At 41.2% G+C, this 27,566-nt stretch overlaps 1 protein-coding gene across 3 annotated transcripts in view; it reads left to right on the top strand.

Annotated features, from left to right (window-relative positions):
* adamts10 (ADAM metallopeptidase with thrombospondin type 1 motif, 10) overlaps positions 1-27,566 on the top strand; it is a 51,450-nt gene that overhangs the window by 1,877 nt on the left and 22,007 nt on the right. For 2 of the 3 annotated variants that reach the window (XM_051376447.1, XM_051376446.1), the window contains exons 2-14: positions 3,424-3,828; positions 11,614-11,753; positions 11,862-12,071; positions 15,262-15,430; positions 15,859-16,061; positions 17,210-17,293; positions 19,625-19,770; positions 20,903-20,946; positions 21,711-21,816; positions 24,211-24,357; positions 24,838-24,979; positions 26,197-26,304; positions 26,697-26,842. In XM_051376447.1, the coding sequence (XP_051232407.1) occupies positions 3,726-3,828; positions 11,614-11,753; positions 11,862-12,071; positions 15,262-15,430; positions 15,859-16,061; positions 17,210-17,293; positions 19,625-19,770; positions 20,903-20,946; positions 21,711-21,816; positions 24,211-24,357; positions 24,838-24,979; positions 26,197-26,304; positions 26,697-26,842 (1,748 nt within the window). In that variant the 5' untranslated portion in view covers positions 3,424-3,725. Of the gene's footprint in view, positions 1-3,423; positions 3,829-11,613; positions 11,754-11,861; positions 12,072-15,261; positions 15,431-15,858; positions 16,062-17,209; positions 17,294-19,624; positions 19,771-20,902; positions 20,947-21,710; positions 21,817-24,210; positions 24,358-24,837; positions 24,980-26,196; positions 26,305-26,696; positions 26,843-27,566 lie in introns of those variants that run through there. The other variant, XM_051376448.1, reaches the window with a different exon arrangement.

Below are 27,566 nucleotides of genomic sequence, written 5' to 3'. Positions count from 1 at the left end.
GGTCATATGGCTTTGATTAGTGTGCTAGTTTTCGGATAGCTCCACTCTCCCTGGCAACAGTTAAAGACAAGGACAGCATAGTTAGCACTGTACATCCCTTACACCACATGAAAAGCACCAGTCACTGCTCACTAGTAGATGACATGATGAAAAAATGACGTGTCAAAACGCTTCTGGGTCCACTGGCTTGATTACATCGCAAATTTGGCCCACCCTTAAATTCCCACCTAATTATCCCAAGCGGTCCAACTTTTCTCTCTCTTGTTAACAACGACCCCTTTCTTCTCCCCTCCTTCTTTTCTCTTTTGCAAATTGTGATTGCGTTGGAAATATTGCGGCCTGTCTGCAGCTCGGACCACTTTCTCTCTTGGCTGGGATTGTCGCTATATGCTCGATATTCGTAGCTAATCCAAGCAAAACACCGAGCAGAGAGTCAGCGTATGTGCTTGCTTGGCCTGCTGACAAACATACGTTTTTTATTTTGCCAGAAGTGATACAGCCCAGAGGGAAAGTTTTGCACAACAGACCACGGAAGATGTACGACACCATCACCTCTGCGAGACAGCTTACTCCTAAATTAGCTGCATTTCTGTGCGGTTTATAATGGAGTAATAATTTAGCAAGAAGGCAGTGCATACATGTTGCTGTGAGGATCTTTTGGTGGTTGTCTACAAATCTTTTTAAGCAGCTTTTCTTAAAAAGCACCAAGGGACAGCATTGGGGGGTCCGGTCTCTCCCTCTTTTTCTTGTTTAAATAAACAAGAGGAGAGTTAGGAGTAATGAAAAGCACTTGATATCAAGCTGCAAGTTTAATAACCCCACAATAAATCGAGAGCGGGAGCAGAATAAGTAATGAAAATGGAAGGGAGTTTGGCTTGTGCAGGAAATGACTGGGAGAAGGCCTGAGGGAGGGGAAGAGAGAAAGACTTTCAGTTGTTCCACGTATGAGGGAAGCTGCAACAGTACAAAGACCCCTTAGTGTTTAGCTCTCCTTTTACTGTACCGTCTCATTGCTGTTTGAAATGAAACGAGAGGCACATTAGGGCTCTTTTCAACTCATTCCTCCACACTCAGTTCAGAGTATTAACACTCAAGAATAGCTCACCCAGCTGGCTCGAACAGCTTACACTCTGCTGTCTCTCTTTCATTCCCCCCGGGCTTTGCACTCATTTTTTTCCTTCTCTTTTCAGGAGGCAACTTGTTCCCCTTGCTCTCGTCACCAAAAGGTTTCCCATCTGCTTCCGATTACCTTTGGCTGCAGTTGGTTAGCCGCCAGCCATCTGGGCCAGTGTGGCGTCTCCACTCGCTCTTCTCTCCCCAGACGGCACTGAGGGAGGGATGGAGGGGAGGGAGGCATGGGAGGCTGGGACAAGAGTGAACTGGGTGGGCAAACTTTACTGGAGACTAGCAAGGGTTGGGTTTTAGCTGACACTGCAATCCACAGCCAGGAAACTCAAGTCAAAGAGAAGGGCACCCATGAAAATGTGACTCCTGATCCTGGCTCTGGTCTTTTTTTGTAATGGGTACTGTGGGTCTGAGGAAGTCATTTTTCATTGTTATTATAAAGCAGACTCGCTCTATGTTGGTCTATGAGTAAAAAACAAACGGAATAGTGCTCAATTAAAAGGGAAGTTGGGGTTTATGTATAGCACAGGACAGTTAAATTAGTAGTGTGGAAAATGATGTCTGGCTGACTGAACTCTTACCTCCAAGTGATCATCGGATGCTGTCATACAAACGTCACTTTCTATTCGGTAGTTAAAAAAGTAAGGAACAATCTGTTCCCTGTTATTTCTGGTGATGGGACACAGTAATACATGTCTGCTGATGGAGATAAACCTTAAATTTCACTCACATTGTGAAGTTCTATGCAGATGATATGCACCTGTATGTTGGGACAAAGCCAGCTCCCACTGATGTGTCCTGTATTATGTCTTGCCTCGCCTAAAAACTGGATGTCCAAAAGTGTTGTGCAATTGAATGACCTATCAGAGATAATTATAATCACCCCTCCTAGTCACTACACTTACATTATTACCATTCTCACATCTAGTTTGCTTCATAACAAGAGCCCTGTAGTTAGGTGCAGTCCTTTTTCACTAAACTGAGACATTTGACCAAGATTAGGTCCTTGCTCTCGCCCGATGATCTGAAACAGGTGGTCCATGTTTTATCGCCTCCAGACTTGATTATTGTAACTTACTTTATTCTGTTCTCAGGAGGCAAAACATCCAAACACTTCAAAACGCTGTCACCAGATCACACCAATCTTTGCTGCCCTTTCTTGGTTCCCTGTCAGTTTTAGGACAGATTATAATATTTTACTGCTTGTTTTAGAAGCCTTGTGTGGTCAGGCTCTGCTTATATCTGTGAGTCAGACCACCAGTTATACCCACACGACAGGTTAAATTATACTGTAATAACAAACCTCACAAACAAAAGTTATGTATAAAAGCCTGAAATTTAGAGCTGAGATTAAGCCAAACTAGTTGAAGTTGTTTGTCCATCAGAGAACACTGTTCAACAATTGTAAAATGTCCCACTCGGTATGTATCTTGGTCATATAAAAAAAAATCCCTAACAGATCTAATATATTCATATTAAGATTGTTGTTTATTGTATGTGTTTATTATGGTTTTAAAAAGTTACTGTCAGCTCAGGTTATCAGATTTTAAAAACTGAAACAAACAAATATTGATATCACTATCAGTTAAAACACCAAGTGTTGATTTGGCTATTATTACTACAGCACTCAACCTTTTGTCTCAGATGTAAACAATCTTCATATAGGCACTCATACCATCCGTCTGCTAGCCAGGATACCAGCCAATTAGTAAGCTGTACAGTCAGGCAGGCAACCAGCCAGCAAGTCACTCAGCCATACAACCAACCACCACAGTCAGCCAGCGTAGCAGTGATGGCAACCTGCTGCTCCTCTCAAATTGGCTCATTTTACCCCCAGAGCCTCTGACACAATACCCACTTCAAGCCCTGTTTGGGCATTAAGTGCAGCTTTTTACAAGATCAATGGCTTCCTTTGTGTTTGAACTCTTTCCGGTGGGCAGGCAGCTTAAAGAACGGGGCCTCAGGGGCCCCAGGTTGGGACCTGCTGTTGTCTCTGGTCATCAGAGTGAAAGACAGAGTGTTTGCCCTTCACCAAAGCCAAGATTGATTAGCTGAAGGAACAATGCAGGACTGGGCGGCCCTTCACTGGATGCTGAATATAAACTGGGTAGATTTGTCTTGTTAGACTGGGAACTGCATGGGTCAATGGGATCTCATGCTCTCGCTCTCTCTCAGTCTGTGTTTCACTATGTCTCCCTTGTTCCTCCCACCGTTTTGAGCCTAAATCTGTCTCTCACCTCCCTTTTCACTCCCTTTCCTGGCCTTCCTCTTTCTCACTGAGCAATTTCTCTTTTGCAGGGCTGCAGAAAGGAGTCGAAACCCACCACTGCTGCTGAGCCCCTTGGGAGATCCGTCCAGGCCTTTTCTACTTCTGTGTGCGGACTTGTCCAGGATCCGTCACCGCTCGCTGATCAACACACTGTAGAGGGCTGCTATGTCTGTCTGAACTCACACGTCTTCCTGCAGCCATGGCCAAACAGAGCGCTGAGCTGTCCCACTGCTAAGCAACGGGGCATCCGAGAGGGCAGAAGACATGTTGGGACAGAGGCCCGGGGACCACTGCACTGAATTCTGTTACTATAGCAACTACTGTAGTAACCATGGAAACGCTATGGAGGACTGGTCTGGTCTGCACTGTCATTGTCGTCATGGTTGCCACCGAGGTCGAAGGAGGTCACAGAGATGAGTTCGCTCAGTCACAAGGTGAGAGGAGGTGGTAATTGTAAACCAGAACATTAACACAGGCAGAAAGGTACCTTTTTACACTCCTGTAACATGTTTACTACAAAACTCTTTTATTATTTAACACCAGAAGATTTAACGCTTGCAGCCATTCAGGAATTTTGCCTAAATAAATTAGTACAGACATTCAATGCCAGTTTTTGGTACTCAGCGCAACAGAAACATTTCGGTTGGTACCGATAGAGTACTGAGACGTGATACCCAGCCCTGCCTACAACAACCTTTTGGAGGTATACCTAACCAGACATATGTTTGTTAAACAGAGCTGTCAACACTTGGTTTATTAAATGAACAGTGTGTGACATTTAGGAGGATGTATTGGCAGAAATTGAATATAATATTAATAGATATGTTTTCATTAGTGTATAATAATCACCTGAATAAAGAAATTGTTGTGTTTTTGTTACCTTAGAACAATAACTATATGTGGTAGGTGAGCACCCCCTAGCTGTGCTGCAGTACTCGAGTCGGTCTCGGACTATTGTCTCGGACTTGTCTTGAAATCTTCGTATTTGCACTTGGACTTTTCTCTGACTTGGCCATGGTCTCGACTGAATCTAGCAATATATGTACTGAAGTAACTTCCTTCACGCTTTATCAATGGTCAAATGGGTATTGGTTTAAAACCATTTAGAATGGGCATTGACATCAGTGACATCAGTGATCATCAATGCAACTTTACCGCTAGATGCAACTGAATCCTACACACTGGTCCTATAAGATTTTAGATAAGAGATAAGATAAGAGCTCATGCTACAACTTTGACTCAGTCATGTTCAAGTTGCTGAAAGCTCATGGTAAGAGGGCTGGTAGTTACTAGACAAATGTGTATTCACCCTTTTTCCCACCAAAAGACTGAGCAGTGTCAGACTGGTGTCCCACCCTGGTCTGGAGCAGGTCTAACGCCAGGTTACATAACACATGTTGACCTTTTCAAACCAAGCAAAACTGCAAAGTTTTTTTGTGAAAAGAGTTTCAGAGACCCGAGTTGGAATTAAACACACTATTAACAGCACAGACTTTATTCTTTGAGGTCTTTATAAATAGTGGGAAAACATCATTGGTTTATTGTCTGTGATCCTGGCTTTATACTGCAGGTTGCTTTAATTATTTTCAGTCTTTGAGAACAAGAGTACTTTAATGTATTTTATGGTTGAGGCGCCCAGAGTGAAATCTGTTTTTCATTTCAGTAAAAGAAAAAACCCTCTCAGTGCTACCCATGCTTAGAAATTCAAAATAAAACCGCTTTTTTTTAATATGTATTTAATCTGCGTATCTGATTATAGTTTAATTGTAATTTAAGGATCAACATGTGTTCCATAGTTACTGTAATTGTTTTTATTTAAAGTTCACATGCACAGTGCCCAGATGAGAAGAAGTTTGGTCAAATGAGCCGTAGAAAGCGTTTCAGGTCTGTCTGAGGCACACTCCAGGCCTACAGGTCTGGGCTGCTGAACTTGAACTCTGCTTCCACAAATCATGTTGCTAGCGGAGCCACGTGCCCGCCTCCCCCCCTCTTACCTCTCACCACACAGTCTCCCCCCGTGTCTCTCACATACACGCCGAAGCTGGAGCGACTGAAATTCCCCGAAGGCAAAGACATAAAATCCCTGAGTGTCCGTGTCTCGTCACCCAGAACAAGGCTGTGATTGTGTATTTCCTAAACTTAACCTCTGACCCCTCGCAGCCATCTGTCTCCAATAGTCTGCCACTCTGCTCCCTTTAAGTAACCCTCCCCTCAAACGCTGACATGGCTCATTCCCTCACAGACTTTCCACAGGTAGAAACAGTCTTTAAAGCTGCACTAATTAATATTTTTACATTTACAATTGATCGAATGTGATGAACCCACAGAGAACTATCATCCAACTCTGAAGTTCCTCTCAACTCTACGGAGGATTTTATAATTTTTTAGCTCGTTTTGATTTAGCAACTCTGCTCCCATCAACCTTGTTTCCATCACCTCATCATCATCACAACACATCCGTCAGTCGGTTTTTAACAAAAATGCTCTAATAGACAACTCCCTGCTCAGCACCAAACAGCCTGCAGACAAAGTCAGCCACTAACTGGTGAATATAGTGGAGCATTGAGCAGCTGAAGAGGAGTTTATGATCTCAATCGCTAGTTTCATGTCTTCTTCCGTACTTTATAATGTAAATTATGGTCCAATTTAGAATAAAATAGACGATGCTAACATGTGATTGACAAGTCACTCTCAATGAGTCTGTCCAACGCACCGTGGGAAACTCAGATCATACTGTCAAACTAGGCAGCGCTGATCTAATACGATGCAAGATTCTTTTACTGCGCTGACTATTTCTCACCTAAAATTGTTTCAGAAACAGATTTTAGTGTACGAGCTGCCATTGTTGCCTCCGTCTAACTGTCAAGGCAACGGCCAAAATGCCAAACTCAAGGCTTTAAAACGGTACTCCGCTAACCAATGAATGCCTTCATGATAGGTTCACACTTGGCGGAGACCAAAAACAGATCTAAAAGAGGGTGAATATTGAACTTACACTCATCCAGTTGACAGAAAGACAACACCCATCAAAAGCTGATGTTGCTTTGTGTCTGCCTGATGTGTAAATTGGCAACTCTTTGCTAACAAGTTCACCATATTTTAGGTCATGATATATAAATGTCATGTTTTCAGCTTGATCTGTTGTGAACAAGTGGCCAAAAAAAGTAAATATGTCGTCCGTAACAACCACAAAAATACTGTGTTGGAGTGTGTTTTGTGTACGCGACTGAAACAGTATCTTCTACATATAATGTAGTTATTTATCTATCTATCTATATATCATCTCTAGCTGTTACCCTAACTGAAGGTGCAGCGACAAAGAAAACTAAAACTAATTCCAGTTTTTGCAAAATTGTAGCTGTGATTGTTTTTATTTTTTCATAAACAACATACACATAACACAATATTTACAAAACAGCAAAAAAAATCATATCAGCCATAAAAATGTTGTTGTTTTTATGACACTCTTTTGCGCTCCCTCTGTGCCTCTCTCTTTCTCTCCCCTTTGAACTTGACTCTTGTCCAGGCCTTGGCTGATATCTTAACACAGATGATAACCCCATTGAGTCATTTCTGAATAAAAACTCTTACAACAGCAAATGAAATAATGGGAAATTACTAGAAACATAAAGATGTCTCTTGTGTTTTCTGGTTCACTTGGTGTCCAGCTGTGTACAGAATATGCTGTTTTTTTGTGTGTTTGTTTAAAAGTGTGAGAGGACAAATATGCAGCAGTTGAACTTTTTAGCTTTTTTTGGCATTTTTATTTGTATTTTTTCTCTCTTTGTTGATGTGTTTGCATAGAACCCTTGAATGAAGTAAGCAACCACGTCTATTGGTGACCTGCTGTCGCTCCTTCAGTGCTCCTATATCCGTATCCACTAAAAGAATGTGAACTTCTCACCCATATGTTGAACATCCCATTGGAAACCATTAATCCGCTGCCGTAACAACAGTCTTCAGTCTGCTGGGAGGAGTGAAGACTCAAGGTTTTTTGGAGCCTGGCTGCAGGGATTTGCTCTCATTCAGCCACAAGAGTATTAGTAGATTGGGCACTGATGTTGGGCGATAAGATCTGGCTCACAGTCGGCATTCCAGTTCATTCCAAAAGTGTTGGGTTGGGTTGAGGTCAGCACTGTGCCGGGCACTTAATTTCTCCCACACCAAAATGAACCATTTATTTATGAACCTGGCTTTGTGCACAGGGACATTATTCTCTGGTCTTCCCCAAAAAGCTTCCACAAAGTTAGAAATACACTAATATTATTGCATACTATAGCATTAACTCTTCAGTCTCCATCTTGGTAGCTGCTCGCCTCTTCCATAGAAAGGCTAGTTGCATTAGCAACTTCAGCATTAGAGTCCAGCTTTCCTTTTGTTACACAGTTTTTAAATCAGGAACATGCTTCTGTTTTTTGGAGGTGTAAGAATAGCTAATTTAAAGAAAGGGGGGCAGCTACGTCGTCACCTGGACGTTCTTAGCACCAAACCAAAAGGAGATAAAAGTATCCGGATAAAGGTGTCTACATACTTTTGGCCATATAGCGAACGTGCATTCATCCCTTCCCTGTGTGAGTGAGGCAGCAGTGTTTTATTCTTCTAACAGCTTCATAAGTCTGATGGCTTCTAACAAGATGAGCAACTCCTTCCACCGTTTCTCCCTCTCATAGTTTAAACTGAATAACACATTCAGGTTCTTGTTTCAGACGAGGCAGAGCAACGTTTTTGGCCTGAGGTGCCACGAAGGTGTGTCTGGGATGGAGGGAGGGACAGTTTTCCATCCAGAGTATTTCCTTCCACTATTTTCATTTAGTGATAACAGAAACCAGGGTGATGCCCTGCTCCTGGGTGGATGGGTGTATTTATCAGCACAGAAGCTTCTGTATGAAACTCTTTCAGTCAGGGAGTGTCTCCTGTTAAATTTAGCGAGCGTGTTTCCACTCTCTTTTCTCTTCGACATCTACTTTTACATTTTCATCGGCTACTTTAAGGTCGCTAGGGGCTCAATTTGCTTCTTGCTAAGAGATAAAACATCAAATATGTGTGGTTGTAAATACTCTCAGTGTTGACTGGAGAAGATAGGGTGGGAATAATTGGGTGTTTAGAGAGCGAGAGAGAGGATAAGAAGAAGAAGAAGAAGAAGTGGGGCAGGATGTGATGTGAAGCAGTACATGTGTTGTCATATGTTGTTTGTTTTCCATAAAGCGGGAGTCCACCAGGTTTATCCGGTGGCTCCAGGCACGAACAGAGAGTAACAGATTGAACAGAAATACGTAAGTGGGAGAAACTGGTAGTTTGATAGGAAGCAGTTGTAAAAACTCTAAAGACCTCATCCATCTTATTAACAGTCGTTAAACTAGATGGCTGCAAAACCATCGTCTGCTCTGATGATAAGACGAGATTAAGTTTTATATTTAGGCTAAAAATAACAAGAGAGGCTGTAATAACTGCACTTAACAATACATATAAGTGTCTTGTCTTCCAATAAAACTTCCAGATGTGAATGACACACTTTAAACAACAATAACACTGCTGCTGTGAACTCTTCTAACATCTGGTGTGTATCTGTTAGTAGGGAAAACTATCCAAGAAACGGGGACGTGATTTTATCCCCTTCTAGTAGTTGAGTCAGTGTTTATGCTTTTTGTTTTTTAGTTAAAAATATAAAAATTCAAGACTACATGTGTCTTTTGTCCCCTGTGGCATCGTTTGAAAGCTTAAGTGGGTTTTTAAAAAGCACTTCCGCTCAAACCTTTAGTTTTGGTTTTCATTAGTGTACAGTTTATTCTGTGTGAGGTCTCTTTAATTTCTTCCTTGGAGGTTAGTTATTTCTACTTCATTAACACCCTCCCATCATTTTCTCTCCAGGAGCTTTTCCCGTGCTTCAAAGGTTAATGGGAATACCACCTGCCTGATCACTTGCTATGGTCTGTGAGGGCAGGATGGGTGTGTTGTGGGAAACAGCTCAGAGCTCTTGGGAAGGTAATGGTTTTGAACAAGCTTGTGGAATAGTGCTGATGTGGTTTCCGTGCCTTCGAGTCATTGGAGAGCTTTAGATGTGTTGTAACCTAAAAACATATTTTAAAGGTCCAGTGTGTAATATTTAGCAGGGTCTATTGGCAGAAATGGAAATAAAATATTCGTAAGTATGTTTTCATTAGTGTATAATCACCTGAAAATAAGAATTGTTGTTTTTGTTGCCCAAGAATGAGCCTTTTATATCTACAGATGCCGCGGGTCACCTTCCATGGCGGTTGCCATGTTTCTACAGAGAACAAACAAGCTAAACGCTGGCAATAGAAACAGCCGTTCGTGTTTTTTCTGCATTTTGTAGGCGCCGTAGCTTTTCTTTGCGCTTGGAAAGGGAGGATGAAGCAAGGGAGTTGATTTATACAACTAGACCGGAGCATTATCTGTAGGTGCTGTTTTTATTGTAGCTTTTTATTCACTGTGTAATTTTATATGTTAAATGAATGTTTCTGTGATCAGGGTAGTGCTAACCTACTGAACTAAAAAAATGCACCACTCGCAGACCGAACAGGTAAAGAACAAGGTAGATAAGAATAGGCTCTTACAACAGGTAGACGATCAGAAAAAAAGAGGGAATTGGGAGCAGGTGTGCAGGTGGTTGTGGAGGTCAGGTAATGAGGAAAAGAAGGAAAACACTGCTGGACAAAGAGGGAATGTCAGGTTCTGAAATGATGGGAGTTAAAGATAGAATAAAGGACTAAATCTGAGAATTATATTGCATCTTTTTCTAATCTGTAACCACTATCATTGTATTGTCTGTGTCTGTGTACAGGCCATCCCACCTTCTTGAACCCTTACAGGAAGTGTGTTTCGGAGACCAAAAACAGATCTAAAAGAGTGTGAATATTGAACTTACACTCATCCAGTTGACAGAAAGACAACACCCATCAAAAGCTGATGTTGCTTTGTGTCTGCCTGATGTGTAAATTGGCAACTCTTTGCTAACAAGTTCACCATATTTTAGGTCATGATATATAAATGTCATGTTTTCAGCTTGGTCTGTTGTGAACAAGTGGCCAAAAAAAGTAAATATGTCGTCCGTAATAACCACAAAAATACTGTGTTGGAGTGTGTTTTGTGTACGTGACTGAAACAGTATCTTCTACATATAATGTAGTTATTTATCTATCTATCTATATATCATCTCTGGCTGTTACCCTAACTGAAGGTGCAGCGACAAAGAAAACTAAAACTAATTCCAGTTTTTGCAAAATTGTAGCTGTGATTGTTTTTATTTTGTCATAAACAACATACACATAACACAATATTTACAAAACAGCAAAAAAAATCATATCAGCCATAAAAATGTTGTTGTTTTTATGACACTCTTACTATCATTGTATTGTCTGTGTACAGGCCATCCCACCTTCTTGAACCCTTACGGGAAGTGTGTTTCACTCTGTGCACCTACGTAGTGAGGGAAGAAAACTGAACGTGAAATTATAATGCAAAGAAAAAAAACGAACAAGGCACCATCCAGTTTTGCTCTCACGACTGAAACCACTTCAACGGCCGAGCATATTTTGCATTAAACTTCCCATGTCGAAAAATACAGTAAAAAAAAAACCTCAGGAGTTCCATGTAAAGGCAGCGTTTGTAATTGTGCTTGCTGTTTATTCAAGCCAGACCTATCCGCTGCTTACAGAGGTGGTTTTTCCCGGTACAGAGCTCTCCAAGTCTGTACCAGGGAACTCTGATCTCTGGGTATTTACTCTGTGTGGGAAGGGGGCTGCTTCTCCTCTAACTGAGGCCAAAGGTTTGATGAAAACTGGGCTCATTTTGCTGGTGACGCCCCCCCCCCCTTCTGTTAGTGCGATGATGTTGGCTGTTTTGGAGCCTGTGTGTGTTTGGACAATAAATCTCCACCAGGCCCCGGCACAGACCGGGACAGACAGGAAGTATACAGTTTCAGCGTAACCACGGCAACATCCATTTGGCCCTCATACAGGAGGTGGGGGGTTCTTGGAGTGGAAGGACCTTGTCAGTAAATGGGCCAAAAAAGACTGCAAGTTTCTTTTTGCCAACTGGGTTACTCTCTCAATAAAAAGCCCCCATAGCTTTATTCAAAATAAGCAACTCCTAAATCCTCAACTGTTTTTAATTAGAGTCAATTGTGCTGAATTTAGATTTTTTTTATGAAGTTAAACTCCGATTTTGGTTGTATGCCTTCTTTATATTCCTCCCTCTAGCTGCTTTCCTGTCCAGCCTAGGACATTATGAGATTGCCATCCCGGTACGTGTAGGACCTAACGGTGAGACGCTGGACGCAGAAACGCCTCAACACCACCGTAGAAGAAGACGCAGCACTGAAGACAGGCTGCCTGACTCTGTATTATACTTTTTATTTCCCTTTTTGTTTGTCTTACACATCTTTAAATTACTCTCTATAATCCAAGAGCACTTAAGCAACTGAACTCTCTCTTTTTCTGTCTCGTAGCTCTTCTACCAGCTGTCCACGTCACGTAACAACTTCCTGCTGAACCTGACGCTGCAGGGAGGCCTGCTGTCTCGGCAGTTCAGGGTGGAGTACTGGAAGAGGGGTCGATTAGCCTGGAGTCATCCTTACTCTCCCCACTGCCACTATGTAGGACACCTTCAAGACCAGCCGCACTCCAGCAAAGTGGCCCTGAGCAACTGTAACGGCCTGGTAAGACCGAAAACCTTCAGGTCTAATCCACATCTAATACACTGAGTGAGGTCAGCAGCAGCAGCAGCAGCGCTGGCTCAGCAAATAAGGGATCAGTAATGCTTGGTTTGGACATCAAAGCATGAAATTTTAACAAACCATGAGCACTCAAGCCAGCTTTAATCTTTGCCCAAACCAACCGGTGTGGTCCTACCTAAGAAAGTGAAATGACCTGAAATGAAATTCCATCTGCTTTTAAACCATATCTCATAGGAAGGAAGGATTCTTCTTCTTATTATTATAATTATTATTTTTAACCCTACAGATAATGAACCAGTGCAACTTTCAAATGTGCACCAACATATACTGTAACAATCAGGGATAACGTTGTAAAATAAACTGGGATGCTAATGTTTTCCACCAACAGCAGCCTCGATTTAATAGAATCCACCGCAGCTGAAAGTAATGCCTCGTCATTTGGGATGAATGGTAGCGGTGGGAAACATTTTCACATTCAAGAAATGCGAGTAATCATCAAGGTTTAAATACTGTTAACTGACAATATAATAAAATAAAATGTGGGTTTAATTATCTTCTTCTATCTTCTACAAACTTTGAGGCATCCTTGCTTGTTTGGGTTTCAGGCAGTTCGGTAGTATTCACTACCAAGCCTGAGCCAAGTTTCTCTGTCTTTAATACACCTTTTAATTATTATTTAAAAACTGGAAACTGGTAATAACCATAACTCCAATATGATATAAATATCAGTTTTGCAAACGAAGTAGGTCGTAAAGTTTTTATACCTGTTCCAAAAGGCCACATTTGAAGGTGACTCAAGGAATTTCATAAATTAATATATTTATATTTATTTCCGAGTGTCACAAAGGTATTCATGTTGTACTCAGCTGCACAAAAGTGTGAGAGAGGGAGGTGCAAAGCCTCCCTCAGCTCTGCTAGGTGATCAGAAAGATACAAAACCGTCTGTTCCAGCGTGGGAAGTGTGTCAGGGTTGCTATTAGACAATCCAACAGCCACTTTGTTTGAAGTTTGAGCCCCTTATCCTTTACCTATAACCCAAAATGCATCAAGTTCTGCCATGCTTTTTCTTGGGGCTGTTAAAAGGCTGACGTGGAAATGTAGGAGATTATTAACTGAAGCTGTGGTCAAACAGGCAGGTTATGGGAAGCAGTGCTTTGAGAAAAAATCTGAACAGGGGGGACCTTTAATCTTCTAGAAATGGAAACAGCTTCCTAAAGTGGTCTTGTTTACCACTTAGGAAAGCAATTCCTTTTAATATATTTCCCATTCTCATGAAAGTAAGTTGCTTGTTAAAGCCCCAAACGGAGAGATCAAAGTTATCCTCGTCTTTTCCCGCATTCACAGCACCGTGTATCTGTGTATCCGCTTACTACAAACAGCAGGCTCCACAAATAACAGTTGTATACACAGCTGAGGATTAGACGTGTTCACAAAGCGTTAATAAACCACACACGTAATTACTGTGGGTCAGACCAGCGTGAGCACATTCACCAGTGAGCGGGCTGTGTCCAGGGGAGCATCACTAACTTTATTATGAGATTAAAGGCACTTTGAAAGCTGCCGCAGTGAGTCGAGGGGAGACACTCGCTCTGACCGGGGCCAACACATCTGAGCAGAATCAAAGGAAGTGTTAGTGTATCGCTCTCTGTCTCGCTCGCTCATTTTTCTCGCTCTCATTCACTCTTTCATGCTCTCACGTGTGTTTGTCTGTATGTGTGTGTGTGTTTGTTCTGTGGGGTCCTGATCCTCTTCGCCAACAGAGGACCCTGTGAGGGGGACAGTGTGAACACCGAGTGATATGACGAGGCTTGAATCTAATATAAAACTGCCTCTAATTATAGCATTAGTGTCATATTAAGTAATTTCCCCACGGGATTATTAAAGTATATCTGATATTATTGTTTATTTATGTCCATGTTAATGCCAAAGAGTTGAATTTAGCCTTGGCCTCTCCTGTGTTAGATTTTTGCGTTATAACAGATATAGATATATATATAGTGTAATACTTTACTCGGGCCAGTAAAATTTATTGCCTTTTTTTGTTATTACAGTTATTGTTTATTACATGTTCTTATACATACATATATATTTTTAGATACTAATGATCGCATGTCACAGCATTAAATCATTAGACTATTTAAGATTCACACAAAAAAGGGGACAAAAGGAAAAGCGATGAGACAGAAAACACTACATGAAAAAGGAATTTAAAGCTTTTAAAGGTCCAGTGTGTAAGATTTAGGGGGATCTGTTGGTAGGAATTGAATAGAAGAATAGAACAGACAAACCAAAACACTGTAGTTGCGCTTAGAAAGTTAGGGTGAAGTGCAATCTGCACTACTGACTACTAGATGCTACACACTGGTGCTTTGAGTCACCATGTTAACTCTGCTACAAACCTGGGTTGTATTAGTTTGCAAGACGATTGCCTGCTTCCTTTGTAATGTTTTTATAACTGTGGTTTGGTTTTAAAATTGGAATTTCTTCTCCAGTTAGCATCTTGTTTTTAACTGTCTGCAATGCTAAGTTGACTATTCACTTCACAAGTTATAAGTGAGCCCTAAACACTGTACATATATTGTGTCTGTTCTATAAACGTTAGCCACTACAGTCTCATTGTATATTTCTATCTAAGTGCTTGTGTTCTTTATTATCTTGATTTGTTTGGTATTGTGACTCTTAACCCTGTGGATCAAAAGCTTTTTCCATGAGTCTGACTGTGGTGTAGACGCCTTGCATGTGAGCTGTAAACACCTTTACCCTTCTACAAACAGTGAACATAAAAAAAAAAGCAACAACACTAAACACTGTGTGCAAAATCTGCTGAATTGGAAGCTCAGAGATTGTTATGAAGTCTCTTCCTCTCCAGCTGTCAGTTTTCTGACCCATTAGCACCGGGATCCCTCAGAGGGCCTCTGATTCACTTCTTCCTTACCCTAACTTACCCTGCCTACTTCGTTGCTCAGTTTCAGTATCAGGAATATAAGTGATTTTTAGTCTTATCATTGATGGATGCATTTGGTATGATCTGTATAAATACTGTGTTTTTTTTATTTATTAACATGTTTTGGTAAAGATTCAGACCATATTTGTATAGTGAAGGCAATGATTCCTGTTATTGTATTCTCTTTTATTCTGTTCTTTCCCATTCTACGTGTCTGTCTCTCTGCAGCAGGGGGTGATTGTTGCAGGGGGAGAGGAGTACCTGATTGAACCCCTTGTCTCACCAGATAATCAGACCAGGACGGAGAGGGGGGAGAGAGCAGAGGGGCGCCCCCATGTGGTTTACAAGCGGTCATCGCTCCGCCATCAGTACAAGGGCCAATCCTGTGGAGTCATTGGTAAGAGCACAGATATTCTGGTCTTTTTAGTAGCTGCAATGAGCTCCAGACTGGAGGAGTAAACTGCCACAGGCTGATTTGCGTAACAGCCAGCAGCAGAAGATTGTGGTTGTGTCTGAGTTCCCAGTTGTGATTGGGTGTGACTGAGTCTGTGTTACAGGGCGTTGCTGAAAGAGCAAAAGTATGTTCGGAAAACCATATTTTGACGAATAAAAGTAAAAAAAAACGTCCTGTAATGTGTATCCTGCTCTGTTTTTAATGGTGTATTCAGGCATCATTCTGGTTGCTTGGTTAGGTGTTTGAACTGATCATTTATCTCTTGTCCACTTACAGCAAATGCAAAGTGAACCATTTTTAACATGTAATTAGGCTGAACCACTGCCGTGCTTTCTCCTTAAAAACGTAAGTGTGTGTGTGATCTTCTTCAGATGAGAAGCCGATGAAAAGCGCGTCATGGTGGCAGCGAACTCTGAAAACGCCTCCCCATCACGTCGGTCGCGGCCAGCTGCCTCTGAAGCGCTCAGTTAGCCGAGAGCGCTACGTGGAGACGCTGGTGGTAGCCGACAAGATGATGGTGGGTTACCACGGTCGCAGAGACATCGAGCAGTACATCCTGGCTGTCATGAATATTGTAAGTTTCACAACACAAAAGATGTACATGCATCTAAAAAGCAAAAAGTCACTCTCCCAGTGTCAGTGGGTTTCACACTAAAACAAACTGAGAAGATGTGGTGATGGTGATGTTTTGTTGTTTAGGTTTTTTAAGCTCTTAGCAGAAGTCCAATAGCCAATCATGGTTTTTTTTTTTAAATGTCTACAGTGAGAGAAATATGTTTCTGTGCTTCTCTAAAGCCAAGGATTAGCCAGACATAAACTTGTTACTTAAAAATAGGTTTCAGTTGAAATTAAGTTAAAATAAATCAGATTGAGGCTTATTTAGAAGCATTCTTAGACGCAGAAGGAAAAACAAATGTGTAAAACTTTGTGGTTTTCTTCTAGGCGATGCCACATGTTCCAGTCAGACAAGCTTAGGTTGTATGTCATCATCTGCACTTTCTGTCACTGTGGGATCTCTTGACACACAGTTAATCACTTTAAACCTATACGCACACGTGTTAGGAATGTGTTTAAATGAGGGGTTGGTCAGCAGCTATTGTTACAAACCAGGTTTCATCCGGAGTGTTTCAGAATCACAGAAACCAACAGCGTCTGTTTAGTGTTGTGCAGCAAAGTGGGCCAAATTACACCAGACACCCGTAATGACAAGTGTCTGAGTGCAGCCTTAGTGCTAGAAGTGGTTTTAACTCTGGTCTTTTTTTTTTTATAACTGTTGCTTTAACTCTTTAATAATCATTGGCACTTCTGGTACACTGACTTTACAGCTCTTTTAAGACTCTCAGACTAATCCGCTTTGTAGATAAAATGTTTGGTTATAGCTTAAAATCAGTCTTGATTGGGCTACAAGACAGATGCCTTCTTAGCCCACTTCAATTTGTTGTTTGCCACTGAGCCCAATCCACGCATTAATCCAGATGTACTAGGGGTCACAGTTGAAGGGTTGGCACAAAAGTCCTTGCAAAGTCATGCCGAATCAGCTTTTTTTGTCACATTTTTAAGACTTAAGTCTTTTCTGGCACTTCTCTTGCCGTTACAAATCTTAATTTGTGATGGATCACTCCTCTGTCTATTTCTAGCGTTGTCTCAGCTCTAGTGTAATGTGCTCCACTAGTGTATCAGCTGTTTTTAAGACTGGCCTTTTCTTGTTTCCCTGGAGGTCAGGTTGCCAAACTGTTCCAGGATTCTAGCCTGGGGAATGCAGTCAACATTGTGGTGACACGGCTCATCCTGCTCATGGAAGACCAGGTAAATAAAGTTTGTCAGCTACTGTAATAAGTTGTACATACCCTCCCTTCTCTCTCTGTATGTGTTTCTGTGCTTGTCCTTGTTACCTGCACAAACCTCTTCCCTGACCAGCATCTATGAGCTCCTTGTTTATGTCAAATTATTGGCTTAAGTGTCTTTTTCTCCACCAATCTCGGTAGACTCTGAGTGGGTAAGTGGGTCTTGGCTGTAATGAAAGGGACGAGAGGATGTAAGGAAGCAAGGAAGAGGTGAGGAAAGGCGGGACAGTCAGGATATGGGGGGGGTTGTACCTGACAGAGCTGCTTTGTGACAGTCCTGCTGGTTACTGTGGTGAACAGTGACCTCTCTTACCATTGATATGACGCACATCCAGAGTGTAGAAAAAGCTCAAAGTTAGATTTAGAAGCGGATGCAAAACAAACAAAAAAAAAAAAAACAGAATCTGCTTCACCAGAGAAGATGCACAGATGTTTTGGGTTTAAGGCAAAAGAAAACACCATCAGGTTCCAGTTTCACCAAATTCCTTGAGGTAATTTTACCAATATTTTCTAGCTTTGGTGGCAGCGTGACTTATAAATGTCAGTCGGTGACTTGGTCCACTTAAACTATTGGATGGATTGTGATAAAAGTTTGCACGGACATTCACAGACTCTCTGTGACGAGGTTGAAATGTTTGACTTTTTTGCCTTAATCTAGGTACACGTATCGCTGGTGCTCAGAGAATGAATTCTGATATGAGTGGTTATCCTCTGACTTCACCTGTAGCGCCACCAGCAGGTCAAGAGTTTCACATATTCAGTGAAATACATCAACATTATGGACTAGCACAGAATTTGTGGTTTGAAGACGATAACTGTTTCTCTGGCGCCAGCATGACTTTTTATTGAATGGGTTGCCATGAAACTTGGTACAGACAGTCACGTCCCCCTCAGGATGAATTTGAAGAACTTGTGTTTGTTGACAATGAACATGATAAACATACCTACTAAACATCAGCATGTTAGCGTTTTAGCCATTTAAAGTATATTTGCATGCTGACGTTAGCATTTAGCTCGAAGGATTGCACTGCACAGCCTCACTGAGCTGTTGACTCTTCTTATAGGATATAAGTGAGTTAAAGGGGGTTAGAAAGGGCGCAGGGTTTGAATCCACACTTGACCACAAGGCGGGGGTTCAGCTCATAAAAAGTGCACGACCTTACCAGCATAGCACAGGAGATGACTGGGCCATCTGACTACCTAGTAACTGACCTTATTAGCCTGCCATTAACAGCATGTGGTGAGACGGTGCGGTCTGCTCCATCATAATGTTGACCTTCTAGCAATCTGACAGATGAATCATACTGAATTAAAGAGGCATTACAGTGTGGCTTTGAGGTTTCCGCCATCGCTGTCTTATTAGGGAACATTTATGATTCATACTGTTCATACTGCCTCAGAATTAGCCCCATAATTTACCGCTCGGATGTGTTTGTCATCCGACAGAGTAAAGAAGTAAATGTTAGGATCATTAGCGGCGGGCAGTATTAGTGTTGTTATTCTTTCTCCACGGACTGTTGAGGTTGAGGTCAGGACAGGATTGAGAGTAGTCTCGGCTAGTGGCTCTGTTGCTGGTTTCCAGGTCTGAAAACGGCAAGCTGCCCCTGGAAAATAAAATCAGGCCAGCAGTGGGCCCAGAAATGAGGGACTGTGGGATGAGACAATTACTAGTTATGTCACCACATGCATTCCTGGGTTACGAGTTCTCGCCAGCTGTGGCCAGCAGAGCACTCCCTCCCTTCTCCTCTCTTCACTCTCATAATACTAGAAAGCACCTTTACTCTAATCCTGCCTCTGCATTAGCTACAGTCTAGTGAAGTTGCTGTCCAGTGAAAACCATGTATCTCAAGATTTGGTGATTTTTGAATTTAATTTTAGAAAAACTAGAATTAAGCGTTCCTGTATGTATTAAGTATCCTCCTACTTCTTGAGTAAATAAACCATTTAAAAAACCTATAGGATTATCTAAAATGTTAAAATTCTTAGCTTATGAAAAGTTGACATTTTGGTGATATGTGGTTTTCACAGGACAAAAAGACTAACATACTACGGCGGGAAAACAAGCCTGAAACACAGCAATACAGGAAGACTGGGGCTGGCTTATCATAGCATGGATGGGCCTATTGCCTGATTGTTGAAATCTCCCCTTTGCCGACACTGTTGACACAATCTTATTGTTACGATTAATTATCTGTCTGTGAAAAAGTAGGACATTTCTGGAGTTGAAACCTCAATTTTTGTTTTCCCAATTTTGTTTTTTGACTCTCTTTCTCCTCTCTTGTCTCTCTTCCAGCCGACACTAGAGATTAACCACCATGCAGGAAAGTCTTTAGACAGCTTCTGTAAGTGGCAGAAAACCATCCAGCACCGGAGCAGCTACGGTAACGCCATACCAGACAACGGGATCGCTCACCATGACACCGCCGTGCTTATCACCAGGTGAGAAATACACACAGACAAACCTTTCTCAGGAGTAAGCTGCAGAGACTGTAACTGTGTTCTGGAAGAAGGAAGATACCTGTAACTGACGAATGAGTATGTATAACACTCTTATCGTCCTACTGCAAATGCTTGTAAATATAATTATGTTTCGTATGTTTCCCTATTCATATAAGGGTTAAAACGGTGTTTCCTCTGAGCTGAATTCTTACATTCCCAGTCCCTGTCCTCATAGGTTTTCATTAAGCCAAGTCCAAGAGAGTTGGGCTGTATCTTGTCCTGTCTGGGGTGACGATAGCTGGGGCCGCTCTGCCCAGCTCAGCATCTGGAGAGAAAATGTGAAAGAGAGATATGAGGAGGGAGCGGGAGACAATGACAGATTTATTTATTTGAAGAAAGCAGCCCAGTGAAAATGGAGAGAGAGAGAGAGACACCCTGAGAGGATGAGAAAGAGAGGAGAGCAAAGCTGCCTTGAAATCTGACAGCGCTGCGTTCTTTAAATTTACCCATCATTTCTCTCACTGAGCTCTCTGTTACTGATACTGCTGGAGGATTATAGAGACAACAGTGGTGGATGCATATTGAGCAGATAAAACACTGGTGCTATTGACTGAAGAATGTGCAACAGCAAACAACACAACCATGGTTTTGGTCAGAGTCATCTGAATGCGATGAGCTGCCACAAGTTCTTTTTCTATTCTTTCTGATAGAATGTAATTATGTAAGAGGAGGCGTAAGTAAAGTACAGATAGATAGATGTGTGTTTTTGAGATGTGGTTTCGGTGGTGGCTTTGTGAGAACACTTGGGATTTTTTTTTTTTACGACAGGATTTATCAAGCTGAGGATGGAAACTGTCCAGACAGATGACACCACAGTGACCGTCCATGATTTCCTGCTATTGTTCTTTTAAAACTATATCTGTCTGCTATCACTGCTGTCCACTGTCTGTCCATAACGTCTGTGTGAGTGTGTCTGTTCATATCAAGTGTGTTTGCACTTGTCTGTTTGGATATGCAGATGTGATTACATGCTGGGTTTCACCTTTCGTGATGCTGCCTGTGTTTGTGTCTGAGTTTGTAAGTATTAGTTTTAAACTACCTGGTTGATTTTTTTTCCCATTCCCATCTGCAGGTACGACATTTGCATCCAAAAAAACAAGCCCTGTGAAACCCTAGGTAACACACACAAACACACGTTTGACACTGATTTGTACTTTCATATGAATGAGACCCCAAACTGATGACCATCATGATTAAATATCTAACACTAACCCAAAAAATAAACTGAACCTGAACTCAATTCTTAGTGTAACCTTAAATTAAAGATCCAGTCAGTTAAGAATAGCAGAATATTCCAGTCTGAACATCTTAATTCTCTCAGACACCCAAAAGATGAGATTAATAAGGTTTTGTAGATGTGTTTCCTATAGTATTGATTACGGCTGCACAATTAATCGAAATGTTATCAAAATTGGTGAAGAGCAACATCCAAATCGCAGAAGCTGCAGGTTGTTTTATGTAAAATGTGTGTTAAACCAGCATTATAATGAAGAACTGTAGTGCTGAAGAGCTGCTGTGGCTTACAAATGTTGTTCTCCAGATGTAAGATGTTTGGTACAGAGCCCAACAAATGTCTCATGATTATGATATTAATAGTTTATTCAGTGAAAATGAAAATTGTGAAGCAAATAATGATAATTCCTACTGACCATGGATCATATTGCAATCGCAATATTCGTCAAACTTATCGCAGTATGATTTATTTATTATTTTATGATATCGTGCAGCCCTATTATTGATGGTTTTACATTCAGAGGTGTCGTATCTTTATTTATATAGTGTGTGTGTGTGTGTGTGTGTGTGTGTGTGTGTGTGTGTGTGTGTGTGTGTGTGTGTGTGCGTGTTTAACTCACGTGTGTCCTATCTCCTGTGTGTGACAGGTCTTGCTCCTGTAGGAGGGATGTGTGAGCCAGAGAGGAGCTGCAGCATCAATGAGGACATTGGCCTGGGAACAGCCTTCACTATCGCTCATGAGATAGGACACACGTGAGTTGAACACGCGCACACACACACACACACACACACATAGAGAGAGAGAAACAAGTTTATCTTTAATGCAGCAATTTTCCAAAGGCAAGACTAAAGATAATTTACATGTCATCTGTCTTGAGAGGTGTTGAATAGATTGCCACTTGAATGAGTTTATCCCAAAACAAGAGAGATATATAAACACAGGTTGAGCACAGTTTCAGTAGACTAGCTGTTATAAATCTTTGAAAGGTTTTCATGCAGAGATCGTGCACATGAAGCTGTAAAGAAGCTGTCAAACATCCGTCCTGCTGAAGTCTGAACCGACTCTCTACTGTACCAGATCCATTATTGCTGTTCTTTAGCTAAAGCTCAAAACACAAAATGTCCCTAAAGAAATCCCTGAGGCGTCTCATGTGTCTTCTTTTCTTGTGGTCTGGTCCAAGATGATCCCTCCCTCCTCGGATTACATCTGCAGATCTCCAGAGAGAGTTTATGTAATCTCTCTAACACCATGAGTCATTTCCATCAGTTGAGAATGTGTTAATAGTTGTATATTTTCTTTCCGTCACACTATTTATATGTGGAATTAGTTACATGTGTGGCTGGTGCAGCACCTGGAGTTGCCTTCTGTTTTTTACATGTGGATGCTCCGGATGACTCGGAAAACCGTGTTTTGCTCACTTTCCTGGTAGAGCCGATCTGAATCACTTAGTAACAAGTAAATCTCATCTCTGCCTGTATGCTTTATTTCTGTCCTGAATCCAGTAAATCAAAAGAAGACACTGATTTTATCCCTCTTTTTTCATCGTAGTTGGTATATTTTTGGGGAAGTAACTGAGTGTCCTATTGCGTTTTGTCCACACACATCTAACCCCCGAGAAGTACTAAGACAGATGGTGGATCCTTCGGGGTCCTGCCGCACTAATGATAAACACAGGTAGCTTTCGAGTACTCAGACCACAAAGGCTCCCCTAGCCAACATGACTGGACATAGCGTGCCGATTAGCACGCGTCTACATATACAGCCCGTTTCCTCGGGTCTCAACACAATCAACATTTGTTTTTGATTGTCATATAAATTGTTTTGACATCACAGTACGGCGTTAGATTAAACACAGGCCTGTTTGTGGTGGAGGGCACCCACATGAAAAGACAAGACAGACCTAAAGAGGAATGACTCAGCTGAGGGATGAAAAGCTTTCAGAACATTTATGTTTCAGACTCAAACACAGCTACTGTGAGTGTTACTGCTGTCTGTAATGAGTGCTCGGGGAAAAAGAAAACACCAAATGGACCACTGTGTAACTTTAATACAGTTTTGGATATCATGTAATTTATGTATCCTTTTACCATGTCATGTTGAAGATGGACCATTTTTAAATTATCTTCTGGACAAAACGTTTCATAGTTTGGTATTTCTGTGTTTGGGTTTGTGGGGTTAAGTCAGTTCCTGATTCTCAGTCGGAGAATTTGATGCTTTTCTTCGTCGTATGTGACAGTGAATTTAATTTCTTTGGGCTTAAGACTGTGGGTCAAATATAGGAAAACAATATTTTGATGTTCTATTGAGCTCTTGGAATTATGAATGGGAATTTCTCACTATTTTCTGATATTTTGGAGACAAAACGATGAATCCACAAGTCAAGAAAATGAAATGAAAATTAATGGACGACCCGCTCTAACCTCTGAGGCCCAGAGTGCCAGACGTTGCACAGTTTAAAGAGCCACCACGAGGTGTAACAAACTCCCTGATTTGTTGGTCAATACCAGCAGAGCCTGTAGTTTAATGAGCCCACTGTCCTATGATGATGATAAATAATATTAGAATATTAGATTATATAGATTAATAATAAAAGATTCGATCATAACATTTGAACATTTGTTACAGCTTTGGACTCTTTCCCACTGAGGCGATCGGCCACTTTGATGTAAATAATAGTCGTTGATGTACTGTACAGATTTTTGTCAGGAGTCAGGAAACAAACTGTTAATTTTCTGGTTTTTATTTTCAATAACAGAAAACTAAAAAAACAACCTGTTTTCCGTTAGTTGTAAAAAAAATAAAAAATAAAAAGGATACTTTTCTTATTTTCTGTTTTTTATTTTCAAAACAAAAACCAGAAAATGTCTCATTCCTCAATTTAGTTTTTCTTATTTCAAAACAAAAGTCTATTACAGCTGCAAACACTGATCAATTGTCCTGTATTTTATTACGGTTTGTGATTCAGAGTTAAGGTCATTTATACTTTGTTTGGTTTGATGTAAATTTAATTTATTTGGCACCCCAATCAAACCACTACATGTCTGTTCTTTAGATCTTTATTTCCTCTGTCCCCGTCCCTGCTGCGGAGACTATTACCGCTCCACGCTGCCTCAAACTGTTCTCATTGTGTCATCATGGGCTTTTAGGTTTGGGATGAACCATGACGGGATGGGGAACGCCTGCGGGCCCCGCAGCCAAGAGACCGCCAAGCTGATGGCTGACCACATCACCATGAAGACAAACCCATTCATCTGGTCCGCCTGTAGCCGGGATTACATCACTAGCTTCCTGGAGTGAGTCAGCCTATCAGATATCTGCAACACCACAAATAATTTGGTAATTAGAGGTTTGAGAAAGAAATCAACATTTCTGATGGTCAGAGAAAGATGGATCTTGACAGGAGGAAAAATCCAGTTAAATTTAATTATCTGTCTGTTTTGGTGTTTCAATAAAACACATTTAACTTCCTATAAAAGTTTAACTTCACAATAAAAGCCTCTGATTATTTTGTTATCTTCAACGCTTTTATTATGAAGCAGCCAAACCAGAAGCAGTTTTCATCAGCAGTAACTCAACACCACAGAGCTGAAACATGAAACTGTAAAATAAAGCGGATATTTGAAAAGTACAAACAGGAGGAAAGCGAGATAAACTAAACTTTAAACCACACGGCACAGTTTTCTTTTACTTTGGCTTTTCTCAGAACAACAACCAAAACACTCGTTGTGTAATTTAAAGCCTCTTCTTTTCCTCTTCTGTTTGCTGGGCTACAGCTCAGGTATGGGCTCCTGTCTGAACAACGTCCCCCCCAAGCAGGAGTTTGTGTACCCCACTACGGCACCGGGCCAGGCGTACGATGCCGATGAACAGTGTCGGTTCCAGTACGGGGTCAGATCCAGACAGTGTAAATATGCGGTGAGTGCTCTGAACACACTTTCATCCATGTTTGTTCTCAGGTGTGTGCTTCCCCTGATATGAGCGACACTGATAAATTTATATCACTATATATATATATATATATATATATATATATATATATATATACATTGAATATAGTCTGAATATATTAAATTAAAGTCTAAATATATTAAATAAAAGTATAAATATATGGGAAGAAACTTGAAATATTGAATAAAAGTGAATATATTACATTAAAGCCTGAATATATTAATAAAAGTCTAAATATATTGAATAAAAGTCTGAATATATTAAATAAAAGTGAATATATTACATTAAAGCCTGAGTATATTAAATGAAAGTCTGAATATAGCACACGTCACCAGGCATTCAACCCAATATTTCACTTTCCTCCCATCCGGGGGCAGATAAAGATCACTGGCCTGGAAACGGGCTCGCTATAACAGAAATTTTACAGTTTTATATCACTCAACAAAACACCTCTGTAGCCATTATGTGTAAATATTATGTAAATGGAATATATGTACAAATGTGCACACATCATAGTGTCCAAATAACTCTAAATTAAGTCTTCCTCACTCAGAATATGTTGTAATATGTAAGTGAGCTCTTGCTGTGTGTGTATATATATATATATATACATACATAAAGAATACATATATATCATTAGCTCTCAGTTTTCCTTTCTTCTCTTTCTCTTTTTCATTTTCACATTTCAGTGGGTCAGATGATTATTTTGTTGTCTGTATCAGCTTCAACCTTTTTCAGTGTTTGTTCTGAGAGAACCAGGCTGACATCATCTTTTTATACGAGATCAATCTCAATCAAAATTATTTGCTCACACCTAATTTGCGTTCCTCTGGCTCGAACTCCTTCAAGTCGGCCTCCTTTGACAACGGGAAACATCTTGCAATACCTTTGCTGAATAGCATCCTCTTTATTACATGGTCAGCTTTTACGGGGCCAGGTTCAGAGCGAATAGACATCTGGAACAGCATACAGCTTTATAGACTCATTATTATCGATACTACGTGGTCAGAGCATATGTACACAATAAAACATAACCCCCACGTGTTATAGGCATTGCTGTAGAGGGAAAGGTGAACAAGAGTGTGTCTGCTCTTGTGTCTTTATAATGCACATTCTGCACTTTCTTCCTCTCTTTTTCTTCCCCCGTCTCTCTCCAATGTTTTTATTATCCTTTTCACATACAGGAAGTCTGCAGTGAACTCTGGTGCATGAGCAAGAGCAACCGTTGCATCACCAGCAGCATTCCCGCTGCAGAGGGAACCATCTGTCAGACCAACACCATAGAGAAAGGGGTAAATACTGAAATTAACCTTAAAGTAAGGGTATAATAGGGGGAGGTGTTTGAGGATGATGTCGTTCATGTGGTTCTCGTGCTTCTTACAAGAATAAAAAAAGCAGCAGATGTCTTGACGCTGACTCATCTTGGTTGTTGTTTTTTTTATGACATGTTTTCCAATAAAAATATTTATAGGATAAACTATTTTAAAACAAAAAAACTGACCAGCAGTAAGTAAAAAAGTTCTCGAGGTTGAAGGATATCCCTCCCTACCATACTGGTCAGTGTTGTTATGTATTTATAAATCATTACCGTCTTACTTTTCTTACCTTTTTTTTCTGTCATTGTTTAAGGGTGACTTCTGTGTATCTGAAAACGTGTATGAATCATTGTGTGTTTGTGCTACAGTGGTGCTACAAGAGGGTGTGCGTGGCTTATGGGACTCGTCCGGAGGGCGTGGACGGGGGCTGGGGTCTGTGGTCACCCTGGGAGGAGTGCAGCAGGACCTGTGGAGGAGGAGTGTCCTCGTCTATCAGACACTGTGACAGCCCCAGGTACGGGTCAAAGGCATCACTCTCGTGGCGGGAAACCCAGTCTGGTGGATCAGTTGTTCCTCCTGTCCATACTGGCTGAGGGACTACACTTTAACATCCACAGTCCTCATTCTCTGCAAAAGTGTATTTTAAAGCTCAGCCGAAGTTAGTATGAGGCAGCCAGAGTTAGAGAAATTGAATGATTATCTTTGTCCTGGCAGTCGTGTGTCGATTTATTGCCAGTATTTTGTCCTAGCAGCTCCCCAACTGTACATGCAATGTACAGGAGGTTTCTTTCCACCATGGCTTAGAAAGGAAACACCCTCCATGGAAACACACAGAGGGGAAATTTGTGCTAAAAAAGACACTTAAAGGTCCAGCGTGTATTGTTAGAAATGGAATATAATATGCATAACCATGTTTTCATTAGTGTGTAATAACCTGAAAATAAGAATTGAATGAACTGTTTCCACGGGGGGCCGCCGTGTTGGACCGCCACGTTTCTACAGTAGCCCAGAACAGACGAGCCAAACTCTGCCTCTACATTGGGCCTTCAGCGTTTTCTGTGGGTTTTGTGGCCGCCATAGTTTCTCCTACACACTTGGAAGGCTGAGCTGTATTCAGATGCTTGAAATCTGCAACGCTAGATGTCACTGAGTCCGACACACTGGTCCTTTAACAAACTAACTTCAGTTTTAAAATACACTTTTTACAGTGTAGTCAAGATATTTCCTCAGGAAGAATC

The sequence above is a fragment of the Dicentrarchus labrax genome, unplaced genomic scaffold (genome assembly GCF_905237075.1).
Source record: "Dicentrarchus labrax unplaced genomic scaffold, dlabrax2021, whole genome shotgun sequence".
NCBI classification, from domain to species: domain Eukaryota; kingdom Metazoa; phylum Chordata; class Actinopteri; family Moronidae; genus Dicentrarchus; species Dicentrarchus labrax.
Note: the sequence above shows the minus strand (reverse complement) of the source record. Positions and strands in the feature narration are given on the sequence as shown.